Below are 23,542 nucleotides of genomic sequence, written 5' to 3'. Positions count from 1 at the left end.
GGTAGAGCTCTATCGTCCAATCAGAGCCAAGGAAGACAACATAACATATACAGGGTGTTTCACCGAAGACCTTGCACAATTTTAAAAAGAGGCTTTCTGAGTTAGAAAAGTGTTTTTCTCGGCATATCATTCTCGGCGCTGTAGAACGTCAGAATAAAGTTAAGAGGTGCTAACTACCAGGTTGGTTAACTAATTTTTAATTGTTAAGTTTTTAACTATTAACCTAAGACTTCCTATTTATTGAAAGGCATATAGTTCACCGTAAGGAATATCCATATCAGCTATTAGAATTTCCGAAATGCGGTCACTCTCGGCGCTGTGGCCCAACAAGTTTTGGCTATTTCATCGAGTTACGTCTTCTGGAGGGGTTGCTTTGCCTGCAAGCTTCTGGAAAGCGCCGGCATTTTGGCCCGATGTAGCCAAAATCTACTGGGCCGCAGCGCCGAGGGTAACCGCGTTTTTGAAATTCTATTAGCTGATATGAATATTACTTACGGTTGACTATACGCATTTCAATAATTGGAGAGCCTAGCGGTAAGAGAGTTAACTATTCAACATTGGTTAACCAGCCTGCTAGTTAGCACGTCTTAGCTGTAGTCTCATGAACTACACTGTCGACAAAGCCATGCCGAGAAAAGTGCTTTTCCAACTCAAAAACCTATTTTCAAAAATTGAAAAAAGTCTTAGGTGAAACACCGTGTATAGTCCGTCGAATATCTGAACAGTATTGTAATTATTTTTCAAAAAGTTACTCAAGTCATTGCAAATTTAACCCAAGTAAAGCTGCAATCGGCCTAGCTGAATAGTTTGCGGCCTCTCTGTATTTGCGGTTTTTGCGTCCACTGTTCGTACCAATTTGTGACGCATTAATGAAGTCGAACTTGAAAAGAAAGATGAGAATTGTGTTTTCAGTGTAGAGCCAGAGAGAGAAAGAGAAATAACTGTATTGAACAAATACATCAGGCACGTAGGTCTCTGGGTCCCGGCACGACCCCACTGCACTATACGTTCATGGAGTTCCATGACGTGGGCGGCCCGGTCAGTGGCGATCTTCTGCCCGGCCGGGTCCGTCGAGCGCAGTAGGATTTCCCATTCCTCTCAAGTGGTCAGGAGCTCCGGGTACCGTGGAGGAGAGTCCGCAGGGCATTCAAGGAGAATGTGATTAAGAGTAGCGTAGGGGTGGATGCACAGCGTCCAGGAGGTTGTGTATGCTCCCCGGTGGATGCACCCTCCCCCCGAGGGGGGGGGGGGGGGGGGGGGGGGTGTTGGTCTGAAGGCGGCGCCATAATATTTGGTGGTAACTGTCAAGGGATTGGTAGGGTGGGCGATATAGCTGCCGTTCAGCGCGATATGTCTGGGTCAGCTCACTGAAGGAGTGCCTGCGCTCCCGGGAAGAGCCCGACTCCGACTCCGCCGCCGACCGGTTGATAAGACCTCGGGCGTGGTCACTGGCGGCTTCGTTGCCGGGGTTCCCAGAGTGCACAGGCTATCAGATCAGCTGCGCATGGCGGGGCGGGTTTATGGAGGACGAGATGAGGATACGGAAAGCGGTCTCATGGACTCGCCCTCGTGCAAAATTTAAGACTGCAGTTTTAAGGCGAAAACATATAATGCGTCATCGCTGTCGACAAAAGGTTGTCAGCAGAGGTGTCACGCTTTTCAGTTGGTCGAAATGGTTATGACGTCAGACGAAGTAATGAGGTCACCCACGGATGCCTGGCGCCCCCTTATGAAGCAGACGACAACTAATAGAATAGTTGTCGTCCGCTCCGACAGGGGGCGTAAGGCGTCCGTGGGTGACCACATTACATACCTCATTACTGCGAACAGAGCCATGGATACAACCGAACTCATTGAAGCAGAGAGAGAGTCGGGCTAAAGAAACAGTCAAAGTCGGCAGTCAAAGTGTGTAGTTGTAATGTGTAGTCAAAGTGTGTAGTCAAGTGAAGCCCTAGTAGAGCAAAACAGTCTCGCAGTCACTGCCAAACAGTGCGCCAAAAAAGGCTCCCGCCTTGCAGCACTTTAGAGAGCCAAAGTGCTCCCCCCCCCCTTTTTTTTTTAGTCAGTAAGGACGTACCGGGCAGTAGTCTGTGTAATAGCAAGCGCCATTGCCGTCTCCTCCGTAGATTGCGGGGTGGATGTGGCAGGAAGGTGGAGAGTGGCGATGGGTTTCACTGGTCTAGCACATACAGTCTGCTCGAACACAGCACTGCGGAGGCCTGCTACGAACTGGTGCGCCGCCTATCGTAAACACGGCGTCCGCCTAATCAGCCGTGTGTCCTGCGCACAACAGGTGGACACTGGTGCTCTTTTCCTCCCAGTGGTGGAGCCACCAGCGCAAGCCGTTCTGAATGGTTCAGATTGGCGCAGCCTTCACAGCGCTGCAAATGACTGGTGAGATCCAGTATAGCGACAAGGCTAGGGGTCACGTTTAGTTTCACAAGACCGTCATGTTCACGCGGCTGTGCCTATGTAACAACGACATTCTGAAAGCATCCTGGTAAAGCCTAATTTGATTTCCCGCCGTAAATATTTGACACTGTTACGCGGTTCCGCAACTTTGGATGATGTATTATAAACCATCGGAGTACAGCGTTTGCATGTTTACTAAATTTGCATTCAACCGCAAAAAACGACCCCACCTTGATAATTAAATCTTTAGACGCGCTTTTCAATCGCTGCCATTTGCATTGCAAACAAAATATTAGCAGAGCGGGCACCAGCGAGCCGTGGGTCGGGTTTGCCTGAAAATCACGAAAAACCCCAGGATTGAAGAACAACTGTAGCCTGTAATGTTTTCAGCGGAATAAATTTGCTTTGGTTTATTGGGATCAAAGGACTCAGGCTATGAGGGACGCCGTAGTGAAGGGCTCCGGAAATTTCGGCCACATGGGGTTCTTTAACGTGCATTGACATCGCACAGTACACGGACCTCTTAAATTTCGCCTCCATCGAAATTCGACCGCCGGGACTGGGATCGAACCCGAGTCTTTCGGGTCAGCAGCCGAGTGCCATAACCACTGAACCACCGCGGCGGGCTGAATAAGAGTTAACTAGCTGTATAGACTGGTACTCTCATAGGACTCCTGCATGGGAGGAGATACTTTAAATTAGGTCATATCTGTGTGCGACTGTTTATGTGAAAGCGCTCCGTAAAAGAGAAAGTAGTAGGTTGGTTGGTTTGGTTTTATGGGGTTTAACGTCCCAAAGCGACTAAGGCTATGAGAGACGCCGAAGTGGAGGGCTCCGGAAATTTCTACCACCTGGGGTGGTCGAAATTTCCGGAGCCGAAATTTCCGGAGAAAGTAGTAATGTCCTCTGCGGTACATTCTTACTAATATCCATTATTCCCTGCTATTGTTCTTGCTACCCCTTTAATTTCAGCCGGCTGCAAATAGGCATCCGAGAAAAGAGCGGAAGCTTCCACGGCCGAGAGACATCTTTTGTCTTCCTTCTTTCTCGCCATTTTCTTTACATCAACCACTGGCACCCCGAATTCGCGGCTCAAGTCAACTACGCTTCCGTAGTTAAACCCTCGCTAAGAAAACGGCGTCGATAAGCGGACCGCTTGCATTCGGTGTTGCTGTCCATCTGCCCCTTATCACTCCAGCCCTCCCCTTCCCCACGAAGGATCGAAAGTTAAAGCAAACAAAACGCCCTATCTAGGCCCCAAGGGTAGGTACCCTTCGAGACGTGAATGTGACGAATCACTGACCGAGCCTGCCACTTAATCAGTCATCAGCCCAAGGCTAGACGCCACACCGCCAATGACACAGCGCTTCGCCAACCGCGACCTAGCATGTAGTACCGCGTCTGGCATGATCTCTCTTTCTCTTTTCTTCGTGTTTTCTTTACTGTGTTCTTATTAACGTCTTTTGAACAGCATTGAGAGCTCGCTTCTAACGCTAGACACCTCGCGCGGACGCCTTATCGATGCCATCTCGCCTGGATGCGCAAAGCTTTCTGGGTAACCGAGTAATTTCCGGAGCGTGTCAGACTGTCGCCGCCGTCGTTTGGTTCGTCGCGTGTGTCTGCCGGTGCTTTTTTTTTCCTCCCATCTTCCCATCCCGCTATCTTTTAGAGAACACGCGTCGTTCGTAGGAGATTTTAGAAACCTTTGTCGCCTGACGCGCCTCGCGAGTCTTGCTTTTTTAAAAAAACACGTCAACCCCTTTAATCTCATTAGCGCGCGTTCTCCACTAATTGACGCCGGGACATTAGTCTTTCTGCTTGAATAACCGTACCCCAAGCTAAGCCTACCTGTTTTGTGCCGCAAGCGACGACGGCTTACCGACGACGGCGCTAAGAAGCTACTGGAACAACGTTATACTGTTCTCGCCGAGTCGTTGACTTTGTTCCCTACGATGTCTTCTGGTCGACGACAGACTTCCGACAAGGCCTGCATCTTTTACAGCGTAGACGGTGAGTGCTTCTCGCTGGAGTTTTTCTTGCCTTATAGCGTGGAACGTTCTTAACAAGATGCGTATCGCGGGGCCCAGGAGTCATGAATACGGGAAGAACTTTCGGCTCGCTTAAGTTAGCTTGGTCATCTACAGCGTAGCGTTTAAGCTGTAGTATATGCTCAATTTTAAACTTAATTACCGTGAACTCTGTATGAGGTTGAAGGTCTCTCCGGTGTCGTTGTGCACTAATGGCGCGTTCCAGGCGATTCGAGCGTAGCAGACGACTCGACGGTGTTGCCGGCAGACGACAAATGCTTCGCGTGAGATGGGAGGTGGGATTGCTGCCTCCGCCTTTATGTGAGCTGCACTTGCCTTGGTCGGGAAATGGCGTTGCCTATCACGTGACAACTTTATGCCGTTTTGATGCGCTGTGTTTGAAAACCTGTTTCTTTTATTTAGCCCAGGTTTCATTTTTCTTTTTGATGAAATGCGACTTTGCTCTCTTTTTTTGTGGCTTTATAAACAAGCTGAAATGAACGTCTTGTATTACATCTTATGCGAGGCAATACAGCCTTCTGCTTCCGTATACCGTGTCGTCTGCACAGCGATAGTTTTGGTTTAGGGTACTTTCAGCACACTACATCGAGTGGTTAGGAGAATTAGGTTAGGAGAAGTTTTTTATACTTATTTTATTATTCAGCTAGCACTTGCACAACTTTTTCGGCTTAGTTGCAGTTCAGTGGATGTTCTGCTTCTTTTTTTTTGACATTAATAAAAGTTGCTGAAGTGAACTGAGGAGTTTCAAATGTGGCGGAAGATAAATTAAGGTTTTATTGGGGCACAGTGAAAAGTTTTCGTTTTCTCCTGTCGGAAAAGCGATAAGCGCGCCATGCTTTAACGTTTTGCATAATCCCGGCCTTCCATGTGAAGTTTTAATGCCTGCAGCATAATGCAAGAGCTTAATTTCCCGCATCTTTCTGTTCTTCCAGCATTATAATGGTGGCCTGCTGCGTGCTATTATTACCCGTGAATAGAGTAATACTATACCGAGGTGAATATCGAGTGTTAGGGAGAACCATTGTTCACCGAACTAGGGCGCTTTGACCGATGCGCATAAAAAGTAGTATTACTCGCGCATATGTGCGGATCAGTGGGGGTACTTTTTTGTTCTTTAGTTACCGTTAAAAAACCAGCTTCGCCGCGCACACTTCTTAAGAACGCTGTTAGGGCATTAGAATAACCCCTGAACAGCAAAGAATTGCAAAAACAAGAGCACTGTTTCAGCGCTTATGGTTAAATCTTGCTAGGTGAATAAATGATGTAAATTGTTTTATTCACGTCGTGGCATTGTTTCTTCCGGGAGGTGATATGGGACACATGCGTTATTAAAATGTTGAAATTCAGCTGCTGTTGCAAAACAACACGTCCGAGCGAAATGTGGAATATGTTGTGTGATCTGCCATTTTTGTATTTTAAGAATTGTGTGTGCGTGGACTGTTAGCGTCGGTATGCGGCGTACACTAGTGAGAATATTAACCGCTGCCGCCTCATTGCTTATTTGTCGCGATTACATAACACATACGCAGTCTAAATTAAAAGACAGGTAAGCCATGATCAAGGCGAAAGCTCATACCCAATAAATTCCGATTCCTAGACGCATGCCGCTCCCTAGTTAGCTTACAGTTACCGAATACAGCTAGTTTCGTGCCTGTATTTAGAGGCGCCGAATAAAGTGTAGAGGAAGACGAGGATAAATGGTTATTTCTTCAACCTGTGGAGCCGGTTTGGGTGGTCTCGAGTCCGTGCTACAGGTGAAGAAAGCGAGCGACCGCCGACAGCCGTTTCGAACTTGTCAGCGCTGGATATGCGAGTCACTGAGCTGCTCCGCTCGGTAGTGCTGCGGTCGCGTGATGCATAATTCCGCTCGCGCCGGGTCCCTTCGTCACGCTGCGGCGAATGACTCGGCTGTTCGCGCTCGTCTGACGCCGCTTCGGCACCGCTAGTATGCGGCCACCGTGGATGTGGCTGACGATGCGCAATGCCTCGGCTCCTGGCTGCGTGGTGATACTAGATGCACACAGTTCGCGCTATCCGCTTTCTGTCGGAGTTGCCTGTAGGCAAAAGTAATAGTTCAAAATTTTCCCCGGATACCGCATGGCTGGGACCGAATGGCGCATTCCAAACGGTGATCCGAGGCGAGAGAGGGGGAGGTAAAGCTTTAGGAAGTTTTCCTCCTAAACGCAACGAGCGATGGAAAGAAAAGTGATAGGTGTAACGTTAAGAGGTAGGAAGTGGGTGGAGTGGGTGAGGAAATATGCGCAGGTTAATGATTATTCTAGTCGAAATGAAGAGAAAGAAATGGGCTTGGGCAGGGCATGTCATGCGAAGGCAAGATAACCGCTGGTCTTTAAGGGTAACGGAGTGGATTCCAAGAGAAAGCAAACGTAGCAGGGGGCGGCCGAAAGTTAGGCTGATGAGATTAAGAAGCTTGTCGGGATACGGTGGCTGCAACTGGCAAAGGACAAGGTTAATTGGAGAGACATGGAAGAGGCATTTGCCCTGCATTGGGCGATGTCAGGGTGGTGATGATGATGATGAATTTCTCTGCGAAATCGAATAACGTGTTTCACTGGGGAGTTGGGATTCGCACCTTGAGTTCTCATTGGATCGTGACATATACCTTGCACCTTCGCGGATTCAGAGACCTGCTCCTGTCTGCCGATTGAAATACGCCTTAAGCAAGCCACATATAGGGCGATGATGCTAGAGTACGGTGCAGTAGAGTACGGTGCAGTAGAGTATACGGTGCAGTAGAGTATACGGTGCAGTAGAGTATACGGTGCAGTAGAGTATACGGTGCAGTAGAGTATACGGTGCAGTAGAGTATACGGTGCAGTACAGTATACGGTGCAGTAGAGTATACGGTGCAGTAGAGTATACGGTGCAGTAGAGTATACGGTGCAGTAGAGTATACGGTGCAGTAGAGTATACGGTGCAGTAGAGTATACGGTGCAGTAGAGTATACGGTGCAGTAGAGTATACGGTGCAGTAGAGTATACGGTGCAGTAGAGTATACGGTGCAGCAGAGTATACGGTGCAGTAGAGTACCGCGCAGTAGAGTACCGCGCAGTAGAGTACCGCGCAGTAGAGTACCGCGCAGTAGAGTACCGCGCAGTAGAGTACCGCGCTGTAGAGTACCGCGCTGTAGAGTACCGCGCTGTAGAGTACCGCGCTGTAGAGTACCGCGCAGTAGAGTACCGCGCAGTAGAGTACCGTGCAGTAGAGTACGGTATAGTACATTATGGTATAGTATGATGTTGTATGGTGCGGTATGGCATGGCGTGTCGTGGTGGGCCGCGGCATGGTATGGTGTGGGCTATGGTTCGGTTCAGTAAAGTAGGGTATGGTGTATGGTATGGTATGGTATGGTATGGTATGGTATGGTATGGTATGGTATGGTGTATGGTACGGTAGAGTAAGGTATGACACGGTATGACACTGTATAGTATGGTATGGTACAGTAAGGTATGGCACAGTATGATACGGTATGGGTGAGCAAGGTATGAACGGTATGGTATGATATAGTTGGGGTACGGTATGGTGTATGGTGTGGTATGGTATGATGTGATATGGTATGGTATGGTATTGTATATTATGGTACATGGTGCAAGACTCCCCCAAGGTGCGCATTAGTTGCGTCAGACGTCGTATTAAAGAGCATGGGACTTCTTAAATATTAATTTTCATCGCACAGCACAAATGCGTTTTTGCATTTTGGCCGCGTGTGCTTGGGCGTATCAGCCGATTATGAGACGGTCTTGAGTGGTATCTGCTAGAGTTCACGGGCTTTGTTGACTTCATGAGACGCGTCTACTCGAATCCAGAGGGAATAAAAGCGTGTAAAATGCGTTAGTCTTCTCCTGACTAATGCGTTAGTCTTCTCCTGACTAATGCGTTAGTCTTCTCCTGACTAATGCGTTAGTCTTCTCCTGACTAATGCGTTAGTCCTCTCCTGAATAATGCGTTAGTCCTCTCCTGAATAATGCGCTAGTCCTCTCCTGACTAATGCGCTAGTCCTCTCCTGACTAATGCGCTAGTCTTCTCCTGACTAATTCGTTAGTCCTCTCCTGAATAATGCGCTAGTCCTCTCCTGAATAATGTGTTGCCATGATCGTTAGTTCCTCCAAAAGCAATCACTGCTCACTTAGGGACTAGCTTCAAAGGGACATCGTCCACAGTTAGTCTTCGCACGGACTACCCGCTCGTCGCGAGGACATAGTTCTAGCATCAGATGGACCACGAAATGACATTTTCTGAGGTTAGGGAAATAGCAGGAGTGATTCCTATTTCATCGGTCGTAACCGCGCCGAGGATAAATTTTTAAGCTAGCTTCATTACCACCGAAGATACTGGCTTAATTCAAAATGAAGCTCCTCCTCTCCTTCCTCAACTGACACGGGCTGAGGAGCCAGGAAAAAAACTATAAAGAAAAGAGGTAGGGACCGCACCCTGCCTAACCCCATCCCGACCGCGTCACTTGGGCACGCCCGTTGTAAGTCAGGGCTAGAGGGACCTCTAAGAACAAACAGGGAGGGGACCCGCTAATCCACTGCAAAATTTAATTATTTTGAAATTATAGGGTCCGCACAAAGCTTTTAAATCTGACTTGAATACTCACAAAGACCACCTCTAGATAACGGTTGCAATAGAATATGGCCGTCATGGTTATTGCAGGGTCCCTTTAAACCCATTTGTCCATTGTTCACTGAGAGTGCATATCGGTTGTAGCTATACGACCCAGCAGGAATTCATCGTATCCGTAAAGCTCCAGTTCTTCAGCCTTACCTACCGCGTCCTGATTATGCTACGATTGCTTCATGTAATTAAACTGGCATCCATCAACCGGAGTGACATCTGTCCATTCCATTCTTATGTCATCGAAAGCACATCAAGCTACTGCGGCTAATATGACAAAAGAAGAAAATTAGTTTCTAAATCCACGAAGTTTTTTTGGGGATTATTATATAGCAACAAAAAAAAATCCCATATAGCTGTGTTCACACCTCAGCTGTATGCCTGCGAGAGCTACGGCATCGTGTCGCATTCGTCGCAAGAAGGACCACCAACTCGGCTTATTTATAAATTTTATTATGATTAGGATCACTATCATCATCATCCCTTTTTTTACAGTGCGGCAGGATTCACAGTGGCTGCTTTAGGATGGGCCATGTGCTATCGCGCTCAGTATGTGCAATATCGTGTTTCACCTCTGTTGCATATTGTGATCCCTTGCGGTTTATAAGAGATGAGCTTTCAGTGAAAGTAGCTTGCAATTCGAATGCGGCGTTTTATCGCCACCACCCGGACTTAATTCTTCTTCAGATTCCCTTTATATCTCTTTCAGTATACAGGGTGTTCAAAATTAGGCTTTTCGGACTTACAAAAGTTGGTTCGGTTTATTGGTGTTTAACGTCCCAAAGCGACTCAGGCTATGAGGGACGCCGCAGTGAAGGGCTCCAGAAATTTCGACCACCTAGTGTTCTTTAACGTGCACTGACATCGCACAGCCTACGGGCTTCTAGAATTTCGCCTTCATCGAAATTCGACCCCCGCGGCCGGGATCGAACCCGCGTCTTTCGGGTCAGCAGCCGAGCGCCGTAACCGCTGAGCCACCACGGCGGGGCGGACTTACAAAAGTAATTCCATGGGCAGTACCCAAAGCTTATTATGATAAACTGGTTATGCACTCTGGCGGACACTGAGCAAAATTGTCATTAAAACCTGAGTAATTAATTAAAATTCATTAAGTGATTATTCTCTGCTCGTGACCAGCATGTCTACATTGAAAACTTTGAGGTAGAGGCATGGAAAGGTATTTTATTTTGTGTAATTTCAGTAACGCTCCTGTCTGCTGAGATGTGCACACCCAAAATTTCGCCCCTTATCGTGTAATCACGCATGCGAGACCGCGGAGCACGGCATGAAGGTCCTCCCTGACGTGACGCAGCTGTTGCGAATTGCGCTTCGCCTTACAAGGAAGCGGACTTATAGGCGACGGTTGCAAACATTCGCTCTAGGCAAGCAGTGAGGTATCGCTGCGCTTAACCGAATGCCAAGTCATAAGCAGCACCACGACTTAGGACTAATTGTGCAGGATGTTTCACCTGAGACTTCACACAATTTTTAAAAATGGGTTCTTTGAGTTGAAGATCGCTTTTTACGGCACAGCCTTGCCAGTGCTGACTAGCAGGCTAGTTAAATAAAATTGTATAGTTACCTTTTTAACTATTACTGTTGCGCTCCTTAATCATAGAAAGCCACGTAGCGCATCGTAAGCAATATCCGTATCAGTTTCTAGATTTTCGAGAGCGCACTTACCCTCGGCGCCGCGCCCCGACAAATTTCGGCTATTCCGACGAGTTACGTGCGCTTGAGGGGTTGCTTCGCCTGCAAACTTTTTCGAAAGCGCATGCATTTCGGCGCATTGCAGCCGAAAACACATTGTGCCGCCGCGCCACTCGCGTTTTGGCGCGCTACTGTACACGATCCCCTTGCTTTGTTTCTATGCGAAAGGTATCACTTCCGGGTTGTAGTTGTCCCACTTTTATTGCGAAAGCAATACTACTTGCACTTTCACGCCGTTGCCGTGCCGCGGCGGTGACCACCATTGACCTTCATTTGACCTTGATTGCATTAGATTGGATTAGATTGGATTGGATTGGATTGGATTGGATTGGATTAGATTAGATTAGATTAGATTGAAATGGATTGGATTGGATTGGACTGGATTGGACTGGACTGCATTGCATTGGATTTGATTGGAGTGGATTGGAGTGGAGTGGATTGGAATGGATTGGAGTGGATTGGAGTGGAATGGAGTGGATTGGAATGGATTGGATTGGAATGGATTGGATTGGATCGTATAACCGATGCATCACCACAAGTCTAACCACAAGCACCACCACCAGCTACACTACCAGCTGTACCATGGCGTAGGTACGGATATTGCTTTCGCAATTACCGGACTTAACCAAGCTAAGCCACAGCGAATTTGTTTTATTGGCGGGAAAGCTCTTTGCGACGCGAGCGCTGCATCGCGCTGCACTCGTGGTACTCGGCGAATTCCGCGCGTTGCGTTCGCCTCGGCGACTTCGAAACACCTTGTTTCCGGAAGCGCGTCTCTCCCGCCGCGTTGTGTGTGGTACGGGTACCGACCGGTTAGCGAAGCGAACCGAGAGATTGCTGGCGAGACCCGGCGTCCGCACGGTCCCCCCCCCCCCCCCCCCCCCCTCGCCGTCGCCATCGACGGTGCGACCACCGCCGCCTCGGTGTCGCGACCGCCTGCTTGCCTGCTCGGGGTGCGATAGCGGCGGGCCGAATCTGCTGCCGAGTCGCTCGCGACTTCACGCTGCTTCGCTTTGGAAGATGTAGTTAAGTGCAGCGTATGCCCGGATGCGTGAAGCGGCTATTTCCATCGCTGGTGGCGAAACAGCGGAGAGCTGACTTCATAGGCGACAAAGAACGCTGGGTTGCGTCAGCGTAATAGTCGACGTCTTTTCACGTTCAGCGTCGCGAAAGTTCCGCGATGAAGTTCGGGTTGAAGACGGGGAACAGTAATGGAAGCACATTCTGCGCACGCAACGAAATAGAGTAGGCTCAGTTAGGTAAACAGTTAAATGAAAATGCGTTTCGTAGGGTGACCTTAACGAAGTGTGCAGCTTGGCGTGTGTTGACAGGGATATCTTCTGTCAGGATCTCCCACGAAAGCTATTCTTTTTTTCTTTTTTTTTACAGCGTAAAGGAGGATATTTCGCAAGGTGTGCATTCCCCCAACTCTTCCCGATCTTGTGGAATAAGCCTCGCACATTCTGCCGCTTTTGTCCAAAACTTTCCTCGAAGCCCTTTCAAATTCTGCTTGATGAACGAGACACGGATGCTAGAAGGATTTTTAGTTGACACACTGGCGCGCTTCGTCCACGCAGCCGCCGCAGAAACATTTGGAGGACTAATTTGCCAGCAGGCCGACAGATGGCGCTACTGTGTGCTGCTCCGGCTCGGTTTCTACCCCATCGTTGACGCTAGTTGTTGCGGGCCGGTTCCGCAGTGGTGGTGTGCCCGCAGGAGCAATGACGAGGAGTCAGGCAGGTTCGGGGGAAAAAAAAGACAACTATGTTCACATTATTTACATCTTCGAGCAATGACGAAGACGGTTTAGAAGGTTAGAAGACGACGCCGATGAGGGTAATACGCCGGACGAAACAGTCGGGCGCCCTTAAATAGCGTTCGCGCCTGCAACTTCCCTGTTTTTCCGTCAATGAGCGGGGTTTCTTCGTGGTCGCTGCTTTTGGGTCGTGACGTTGATAGTTATCCCAAAGTTTTTTCTGAGGGGGTCGACATCCGGCGTGACTCGGACGCGAACGCAGTGGTTCTTGAATCCTCGTCGAGGCTCTAAGATTGGCAGCAGCACGGTGGTTATCGAAACGAGACCATGGGTGGTCGACGAAACCACATCTGTAGGGAGGTCGGGTGACTGCGGGCCTCCGTAGAGGGTGGGACCGGGTGACGTGTCTCCCCAGCTTGCACAGACGTTGTGCGTCACGGTGTGTGCTGCTAGTTAACTATGGTCGGATACAACCTGCAGTGAAGCTCCGCCCACGTTCAGGACCACTGCACAGAACTCCTCCGCGATAAAAAGAAAAGTAATCCATTGTTAATTGCTAAAACCTTTCTTGTCACATAAAGAAGTTAATCGGAAGAAAAAAAGTTATAAGCTCTAGAATTTTGATACCTGGCTTGTTTCATAAAATTAAGCATTAATAACTTTGAGATCACTGCGGCGACCCGCATTACAGCAATGCGAGAGTCCACATACATTATATCGACGTCCGTGGCTATTCCGACGTCCATGTACTATATCGACGCCCATAGCTCTTTTGACGTCGAAGTGTAATTTTCGCGATCAAAACTGATCAAAACTCGTGAACCCAATTTCTCCCCCAGCAAGATCTCATCACGCACTATCTAACACAAGGAAACTTTTGCACATTTATCTTCACTGTACGACACAATCGTGCGGACAAGTTTTAGTTTAGTTTAGTTTATGGGGTTTAACGTCCCAAAGCGTCTGAGGCTTGATGACGCGACATAGCCATCTAAAGCTTTCGCATTAAAACGCTCGTTACGTTTACTTTGATGAGTGGCTAGAGGAGTAATACAGTTCGCCCCAGACCATGGCCTAGTGTTATGAACTGCTGTTTTTTTTTTTAAGTTGTATCCTACTATGGCCTATAGAGACTGGATCTCGTGGCTATTTTCTGGCACTCGGCAGGTGCAGAAATCACTCGGGCGCTGGTGGCAAGCTGGTTTCTTTCGTAGAAGCGGTCCCCCGTAACACGCCAGTCGTCGGCTAAGTGGGTAAATTGTCTCTTCGTGCACTAGGGCAACCCGGATGAAGGCAGAGTCACAGCAGTGCCAGGTTTGGTGGTAGCCCGGAAGGAACTGTTCTATGATAACTCGAGAGGCAGCGTCCTACTCTTTGTAGGTAGGCGAGGCTAGCTTACCGTTCTGTGATAACTCAAGTGAGAGCACCGTACTATATGAAGGTAGATCAGGCTTGCTTAGAACGTTAACCTAAAAAATTCAGAGGGCACTTAAGATTGCTTACTCGCTGTCAAGGCGAAAGGATTAGTGTTCCAACGTGAGCGTTCGACCTCCACTCAAGCTGCGCGCTGAGAAATTCAACGAAGACTTGCCTACAAACGATGATTCCGCAAACTTTGAATCCGCAAAGGTCCGAGTGAAACACTCGGGACACACGGTTGGAACTCCTGTCGTGAGCTAGTCTTCAACCTAAGAGACTTATGCTACATGCAACGAGAAATCGTATAGCACCACCCGCAACGGTGTACTAGGAACGGTTGCGTCACAATTTCATAGGAAAATTTGTTTTTGAGGAAAGGAAATGGCGCAGTAATTATCTCTCATCTCGATGGGCACCTCAACAGTCATTTAGTGGATGATGATGATGATGAAAAGCATTTAATAATATTTACAGGGAGGTTGACAGGGAAGCAGCCTCTAGTAGGCCGCTCCCCTTACAATACTAGGCGGAGTCCCTTATTCAGGGACCCCATTGGTCTGGACCGCCACAAGAGCTCCCTGAACCAAGCCTTGTTGGGCCGTTAAGTCCAGGGAGCCGAGCAGGGCCGCCTCCCAGTCCTGTCGGGTCGTCAAATGGGTTAGGGGTGGAAGAGAATGATTTTGCTGGCATGCCCAGACCATCTGGGAGGTGTCGGCCACCTCCTAACAAAGAGAGCAGAGGCCAGAAAAGGAAGGATCGAAATGTTTGAGTACTGCCGGGCACAGTAGAGTGTTAGTATAGAATCTAAGAAGCATTCTTTCGCCCCCTTTTCCTAGCCCCTTGAGCGGAGCCGAGTACTGACGGTGCGGCTCCCGGTAATGAGCTTTAGGGGAAGAGGTAGTCTTGGAGGGCACACAATTGAAGGTGAATATATCGTTGGTTCGAATCCCTGTCGCCAGCTAGCCTCCAACTGGACTAAGCACATGTAAACTGTATGCAGCTGCAAATCCTATATGGTACCACTCATAACGCAGTACGACAAACGGTTGCGCACATATCTAGAGCAGCAGCGCAATGGCACAAGGCCAAGGGAAGAAAGGGACAAACACAGCGCTGATTGGCCTTGGCCTTGTGCCCTTGGCCTTGTGCCGTTGCGCTGCTTCTCTAGATATGTCAGACCAACTCGAGCACCAGTTCAGGTTGCTCAGAGTTTTGATACGAATGTAGTCAGCAAAACTGCTGCCACGTTGAGTTCAGCCATTGGGGAGGGGGGCATATATAAATGAACGGCATGTGTAACACGGTCTGAAATGGCGGTTCTGGGCTTGCTGTGCTTGTCCGACAGCCGCTTGATGATGTCCCCGTTTTTTTTTTTTTTGCAATCGCTGGGATTGCCTGCACCGTCTGCAAGTACACACACTAATACATGCCGCCTTTTCTCGTAATAGGACCAATAATGCTTTCGCATTTAACAAAAAATTAACGAACCAGATAACATCTCTTTAGTTTGTGGTAGATGTTTATTGGTTTGGTTTGATTTATTGGGGCTTAACGTCTCCAAGCGACTCAGGCTATGAGGGGCGCCGTAGTGAAGGGCTCCGGAAATTTCGACCACCTGGGGTTCTTTAACGTGCACTGGCATCGCACAGTACACGGGCCTATACAATTTCGCTTCCATCGAAATTCGGCCGCTGCGGCCGGGATCGAACCCGCGTCTTTCGGGCCAGCAGCCGAGCGCTGTAACCACTGAGCCACCACGGCGGCCGTCTGGATCGGCTTCAGAATTCGAACTCAGTTCTATATTATCATCAGACTGGCTACAGCCACTGTCCAGTTAACCCGGTCCTGTGCCAGCTTCGGGAACCTTATCCTCGCAAACTTCCCAATTTTACCCGCCCGCTTAGTAACAAATGAGACCACACATGTCCAAGCTTCCCCGCTTTCGTTCGTTGCCGCCCTGTACTGCACGCAACTGCGCCGGTCAGCGTCGCGGCTGCGGCGAGCAGTCCCTTTGGTACACGGGGCAGGTTTCGCAGGGGTTAAGTGGCGTGTTCCGGTCGCCGTGACCCGCCTCTGTATGTGTGCTTATGTGTGTGCACACGCGTACACTTTTGCGCGGATACATGGCGCTACGAGCGCCGGTGAGCCCGGTTCTTCCTGGTTGCGTGATATACATCTCCGGCGAGCCAGTGTCCGCCGTCCTTTCCCCGTCGCCAGTCGTCGTATCTGTCACGGTGGGGTAATAACGGCCTCCCCTGGGACCGCCAGGCGGCGTGTCCTGCGGTTTTTCCCTTTTTTTTCCGATTGCTGCGGCGGCGAGCGAAGACAACTGGCGCCATCTGCACACTGCGCTCGGCTGTAGATCGTTTTCGTGCGGCAACACAACTTTGGGTGTTGTTCGGTATGGCACGGTACGGTACAGCGCGGCAGGGGTTAAGGCATAGTATGGTATGGAATGTGGGGCTTTTAAGGCGAAAGCCTTGAATGCCCTATCGTTGTTGGCAGAAGGTTGTCAGCAGCGGTGTCACGCTTTCCGTTGGTCGAAGTGGTTATGACGTCAGAGTGCGCGGATTCGAAGAAATGAGGTCAGCCACGGATGCCTAACGCCCCCTTTTGGAGCACACGACAACTAATAAAACAGTTGTCCGCTCCGACAGGGGGCGTAAGGCGTCCGTGGGTGGCCACATTACGTACTTCATTACGGCGAACAGAGCCATGGATACAACCGAACTCATCGAAGCAGAGAGAGAGTCGTGCTAAAGAAGCAGTCAAAGTCGGCAGTCAGAGTGTGTAGTTGTAATGTGTAGTCAATGTGTGCAGTCAACTAAAGCACTAGTACAGCACAAACAGACTCGCAGTCAATGCCAAACAGTGCGCCAGGAAAGGCTTTCGCCTTGCAGCTCTTTAGAGAGCCAAAGTGCCCCCTGAATTTTTTTTAATATGAATACCAGAGATTAATTCATCCTAACGAGGAAGAGGGCTGGGGGAAAAAAAGACTGAAGGGTCTGACGAGTCCTCGGCCGAACACGTGCAAAGGCATCGGACATCCAGTACATACAAGGCGACATCGCAGTGACATCAAAAGACGGTTCCAAAAACCTGTGATGCACACATCGCAATAATAATAGTAATAATAATAAAATGAAGAATGTAACGTTCCGAATAACCTAATTGCATGTGACAGACGCCGTAAAGGAGGACCCCTGAATAATTTCAACCCCAACGGTATCTTCAACTTGCACCCACAATGCTCAGCGCATGGCGTTTCCTCAGTTTTATTGGCATCGAAATGCAGTCGTCGTGACAGGGATTCAATCCCGGGATATCGGCTCAGAAGGTCACAGCCATCGAGCCACCGCGACGCTACTTTGCAACGACGCCTGGTCCCTTCAGATTTGAAGCTTTTACGTGCGCTACCTAGCAGCAATGGAGTAGTTTAATTATTGTATGAGTTTTACTGTATTCCGTTTAACGGGGACAGCTGCCGGAGGTGAACACAATCGTCCTGGGTGTCATACGTCGTAAACACGAAAACGACCGTGTTCACCTGTTGCTGAGGATAGAGGTGCTAAGGTGCTGCCGAGCAATATATGACCTGCGGACAAGGGTGCCACAACTCTGCAGAACGTCACGTGATTTTAGGTGGGCTATGCTGTGTGAAAATTACTTCGGAGGAGGGGGCTTTTCTTTTACCGGAAGCAACGAGTGGCGGAGACTCGGTGAGGGGAAAGCCTTTAGCGCGGTGTTGCTGCTTGTGTCAACGATGTGTGGTTAAGATGTTAACTAAGTACACAATGGTTTGTGAATCTTAAATGCAGGAGACACTGGAGGGCGTTTAGGGGGCATCTGTCTGATTCGACGCCTTTCTGCAAAAGCTCTCCAGCATCCAAGACAAGGAGAACTACATATACGTTGGCAGGAAGTAGCGTAGCCATTAGCACGCTCGGCTGCGGAACGGAAGGAGGGTGGTTCGAATCCCATCGTGCACAAAGACTTCTTTTCTGGTCTGACTAGAAAAAGCGTAACACCTCTGCTGACAATATTCTGCTGACAACCTTCTACCGACAAACCTTCCGTCGACAAACCTTCTGTCGACAAACCTGTCGACAAACTTTTTGTCTACAACCTTTTGTCAACAACGATGAGGCATTCAAGGCCTTCGCCTTAATAATTGCAGCCTAGCTGTCCTGCATGGTAGCCAACAGCAATCTTTATCTCGACCTCTGTGCCACATTTGCTTTCGCCGTGAATCAAACTCCCTGATCACAAGTTCTTTAACGTTAGGAGCCGTTATTCGTACTGATGGAAAGATGTCACCCATTTATTTCAACGACTTACCCTATCCAAGCCCCTTTCCCAATGGGGCTGTTTCAATGGGAACCAATTCATTCCTTCTTTGCGCTCGTCTTGTTGCAGCGAGCCATACATCTGTGGTTTCTTTTGTTCCACCGCCTTACCTCTGAGGGACCACTTCCTCCAGGCTTTCTGGGCCCGCTTATTGCGCGGACCCTTTGCCTTCCCTCCCGCGAGAGCAGGGACACGACGTCGAGAGTTATGGGGGCCACCCGCATTATTGGTTCCAGACGAAATGGCACTTGTCCTGGCCCGGCGTTGTACCACTGCCCGTACCCTACCTCTTCGCGCAGTCTTTCACCGCAACTGGGCTCGCATGCCGACTGTCTGGACCCATTTTTCTTTAATATTTTTTTTTTCTTTTTACGAGAACTCTGACTGGAGGCGAAGCGCCCTTTAACCAAGCGGAGACAGCGCCGGAACGGGACGGATATAAGTGATAGAAACCAGAGCCATCACTTATCAGCCCGCCTCTTTGCTCCTTACCTGCGGTATGTTGGTGGTCTGCAGCCGAAGTCGAGGCCTCGGTGAAAGGGTGAGAGGAGGAAAGCGCCATGTCAGCGTGGAACACTGCGAACTTTGCCGTCCGAACGAGGGGGAAGAGAAAAAGAATTATCATACTTAGGGTGGTTCCAATCACCGGAGTCGCAAACATTTCAGCTTTGCTTCCCACTACTTTACAGCACGCGGCAATCCAGATTTGTTTTTTTTACATTATTGCATCATTAGCCTTCAGTATGTAGACGAGCACCGTCAGCTGCATTCTGAATGTTGTAGAAAGGCTAAAATTGTCCGTCTTTAAGTTTTCAATGTACAGTCAGGGACAAAAGTCTCCGGACCACGTGTTCCTCTAACGAAGCCGATAGCTCTACTATTGGTCGGCGGCTGCAGACCACGCTTGTGGAGGTAAGAGTTAATTTTTTTTTCTTTCATCTCCACAAGTTCGGTCTCCAGCCGCTGTCTGATAGTAGAACTATAAGCTTCGTTTGAAGAACACGTGGTCCGGAAACTTTTGTCCCTGACTGTACGGGAGGCAGTCACATGCGTGATCCTCAAGTTTAATTGTTTAAATAAATTTCTGAATTGCTTCTTTGAAATACTAACTGGCCGTGCGTCAAGGTCGGAGTGAGCGCCGCCATCATGCACCGCCATTTAATATGCAGGCCCAAAGACATGAGGAGATTGTACGACACACCATCCTCGCTTTCAATCGACGAGGTATAGGACGCCGTGGAGGTCAAGTGGAAAATCCTTCTTAAGAGTCCTTTGGAAGACGTCTCAGAAATAAAAAGCGATTCCCAAAAATCCAAGAAAACATGCTCAATCGTCGCCTGCTTTTTTCGCAGAAAACAGTAGCCTGCCCTAGGAAAAATTATCTTCTTGCCTCCCAGACACGCTTTTACTGCCAAAGTGCCACTGTGCAATCAAAAAAATGTTTTGGCTCCAGCCCATACAAAAAAAAATTTATACAGTCTATAGACTGTCCATATACTTCTGTCTGTGATGTCTATAGACAGTAGACAATCTATAGATTTATGGCCGTACATTTTAGCAGAGTATTGCCTATAGACAGTCCATAGACTATGAATAGGCGAAATGAAATATCTATAGGAAGGCAATAGAGTCTACAAGAAGTCTGTAGATAGTCTGTAGACCATTTTTGTAAGGGAGGAGTTACCATATTGACACTGCTATATCAGCAGCCTCTCGCGCTGAGCTTTGGATATTACGGACTTCATCATCTTTCATCCGTTACACTGCGCCACACATACCTGCGAAGGCCGCTGAGACAAAAATTGGTTTTAAGTGAACGAAAGGCGCAGTAACTGTCTCCTTTGTAAATGTACACATCAAGCGTGCTGTAAATTAACCTTAACTACTGTGCGGCAGCTTTGCGAGCTCGACGAGCGGACCAGAAACAGCTGCGAAGCCAAAGATAATGATTGTGTGCCTCCCAGCAGAAAAGATCGAAAGTTGGAAAGGCAAAGGCGAACCTACTAATGAATACTTACTGCATCACATCGCCCGATCGCTACAAATGCTTGTTTTCTGCAGTTCAAGCGCGCCCCAATTTATCGCAGTACAAACGGTCATCGATCCCCCTTCGCAGCTCGATAGCTTTGGCGTCTGGCTCATGAGCTCAAGGTCGCGGATTGAGATCTACCGTGGCGCCCCCATTTCAAAGCAGGCGAAACGTAGGCTCCCTTGTGCAGTGCGATGTAAGCTACCCGCTTTGCTAAAAATTAACCGAGCAACAGGTTTTTGCATCTCAGCTGTATAATGGAGTCTTTACAACCCTAAAGGCCAAAAGCTGTCAAAACATGAGGCAAAGGGCTCACCTTACTTTAGACAGATCCATAGCCTAAGGGCTGCCATAAATGCTGCGCTACGCGGCTTAGAAACAAAGCACCTGTGCCCGGTTACTTTTGGCAAACACTGTACTTGTCATAGCGTCTGCATACTCGCTCAGATAAGCCCACGCCCTCTACCTCTGGTCCCTGAATGTCTCTGCTCAGTTTCGATACGTTAAAATCTTTCATGCCATAAAGATGATACCTGAACGGGCAAGAGTTCATATTGCTCTAACCTAAGGTCTTATACTCTTTGTTTTCAGTTAGGCGCTGTGGATGTGTGTGGGACTTTCCTAGGGAAAATTAGAGGCCACTTAAGACTGCTTGCGTACTGTAAATGCGAAAGCTTTTCTGTGTGATCGTGGGCTAGTAGTTAACTATAATCGTTTCCTTGCTAGTACTAGTTAGTGTTACCAATGTCGGGAAGGCATTTTCGGTGAAGGCTATTAGGTTAAATTCCTAAGGGGTAAGGTCTCTAGAAAAGACCGCACAATAAACACGTATTAACACGTAGATTATGCTTCTATCATTTGGGACCCGTTCACGCAAACTAACATGTATAAATTAGAGAAGGTTCAAAAGAGGGCGGCACGATACATATATACCAATTACCGACGTACATCAGTAACACATCTTTTAATCCAAGCTGGCCTTCCGACAATATCGGAGCGAAATCGTTGTGCACGACTTAAATTTATGTATCAGTTAATCAAGCGACACTACAGATCGGAACTCACCGATTTGCTTGTTTTCTCGTCCGGTTATGCGACGCGACAACGACACCAGCTAACTTTAACTCCTTATCGCGTTCGAAATAACTGCTTTAAATACTCATTCCTTCCACGAACTATTTCCGATTGGAATAACCTTACTAACACTGAAGTGCTGCAGCCGTCGCTGACGTTGTTCTCGCAACATATCGCCTAGATTTTATTGCATTTGCTATTTCACTGTTCTGTTGTATATGTTTAATTGTTGCATTCCCAACGGTGCAGAAGAGCTTCAACTTGCACTGTTACTTTTTGTTTAATTTTGCCGGTTTTGTTCAACTGCTTAATTTGTATCCCCAACCTGCTAAAATCCCAACTACGGGATTGTAGTATCAATAAATAATAAATAAAATAAATGGAGCAACCGAGCCACCAAGTCACTTACGACTTAGCTAACGTCACCTCCTGTGTGATGACGTCACTGCAGTTTTTCACTTTGAGGGGTGCTGACATCACTTCCGGTTTCATTCCCGATGCATTGCCGTCACTCCGGTTCTAATGAGGTAATTTACGGCTGCGGAACTATGGTGACATCATATTGTATTGCCGCAGCCAGGGTTCGAAACCCACTTGGGCAGAAATTTTCTTTCATTTCTAATGTGCGCGCTGTTGGTGACATCGTGAGGTCCCGTGGATTTTCTTGCAGTTTCTCGTGGTCGATCGGTTTACTCCGGATTTTGACTTATGAGCCGTGTAAGGCCTTAATAAGCCAGGTCAGCAATTTTAGGGCAGGAACTTGGAGACTGAAGAAAAGGCATGAGATTAAATTGAACAAAGCATGGAGAGGTATGAAAAGGAAAGTGATGGGGGTAACGTTAAGTAAGGCACAGGAAGGCAGAAGGGTGGGTTGTGGAACAGGGAGCACTTTGGTTTGGGCTAGTTGGTTCACAGCTGTAGTTGATGTCGGGACGGTGCGAAAGGAACAAGGACGAGAGAGGCTCAAGAAGACAACAGGACAGGCGCCAGCTTGTATCTGAGGTTTATTCGCCTAAACCCTTACATTTTAATTTTGTGGTAGGCTACGGTGAAACGGCGGAAAGCAGTTGGCGGCAGAAAGTTAGGTGGACGGATGAGATAAAAGAAGTTTGCGGGGATGCGGTGGTCGCAACTGGCAAAGGACAGGGTTAATTGGAGAGACATGGGAGAGGCCTTTGCCCTGCAATAGGCGTAGTCAGGCTGGTGAAGATGATGATGATGATGACGATGATTCATAAAGTGTCCGGGTTTGGGTGAATGAACATCAGTTGCAAGTTGACGCATGTCCTGTTGTGTTCTTATGCCTCTCTCGTCCTTGTTCCCTTCGCCCCGTCCTGACATCAGCTACAGCTGTGGAACATGGTATGGTGTTCGGGGTTTGAGTTTCCAACCCTTCACATGGGACGCTATGAAAGACGCTGTAGTGGAGTGCTCCGAAATAACATCGACCCAAAACTGTACGTAAGTGCTTCTAGGTCTAGCCGAAACTTTACCGCATTCGCCAGCGTCGGCCGCGAGCATAGAGGCGGGCCTCAAGCGTCTTACTGCACCACGAATGTCCCGTAGAACGCGGTGCTGCATAGCATAGCGCTGAGAGCAAGTTTTCAATCGCCACAGCTTCCGACCTCTCCGCTACCTCTTATTCAGACCGAATCATTTGGCAGGGAAAGGAGCTTTTATTCAGCCATTTTTACATATATGGGTAACAGGTGACCATCCACTTCGGGCGGTGTTCCTAGACCAAAACTCTGTCGACCGTCGCTGCCCGGCGCGCCCGCTCAATCAGCCGTCCATCGTATTAAGGCGAAAGCCTTTAAAGTCTCATTCTGCCGCCGCGGTGGCTCAGCGGCTATGGTGCTCGGCTGCTGACCCAAAAGACGCGGGTTCGATCCCGGTCGCGACGGCTGGAATTTCTTTGGAGGAGAAATTCTAGAGGCCCGTGTACTGTGCGATGTCAGTGCACGTTAAAGAACCCCAGGTGGTCGAAATTTCCGGAGCCCTTCACTACGGCGTCTCTCATAGCCTTAGTCGCTTTGGGACGTTAAACCCCATAAACCAACCAACCAAAGTCTCATTCTGTCGTCCGTTAGCAAAGCGTGTCACACGCGT

General features: G+C 48.6%; 1 protein-coding gene across 1 annotated transcript in view; it reads left to right on the top strand.

Annotated features, from left to right (window-relative positions):
* Window positions 1–4,001: 4,001 nt before the first annotated feature.
* fne (ELAV like RNA binding protein found in neurons) overlaps window positions 4,002–23,542 on the top strand; it is a 193,154-nt gene continuing 173,613 nt past the window's right edge. The window contains exon 1 of the mRNA XM_089550369.1: window positions 4,002–4,422. Coding sequence (XP_089406495.1) covers window positions 4,365–4,422 — 58 coding nt within the window. The 5' untranslated portion in view covers window positions 4,002–4,364. The remainder of the gene's footprint in view (window positions 4,423–23,542) is intronic.

The sequence above is a fragment of the Amblyomma mixtum genome, chromosome 1 (genome assembly GCF_055824585.1).
Source record: "Amblyomma mixtum isolate Tamu chromosome 1, ASM5582458v1, whole genome shotgun sequence".
Lineage (NCBI taxonomy): Eukaryota > Metazoa > Arthropoda > Arachnida > Ixodida > Ixodidae > Amblyomma > Amblyomma mixtum.
The sequence above is the reverse complement of the archived record's forward strand: the minus strand, read 5'-3'. Positions and strand labels throughout refer to the sequence as shown.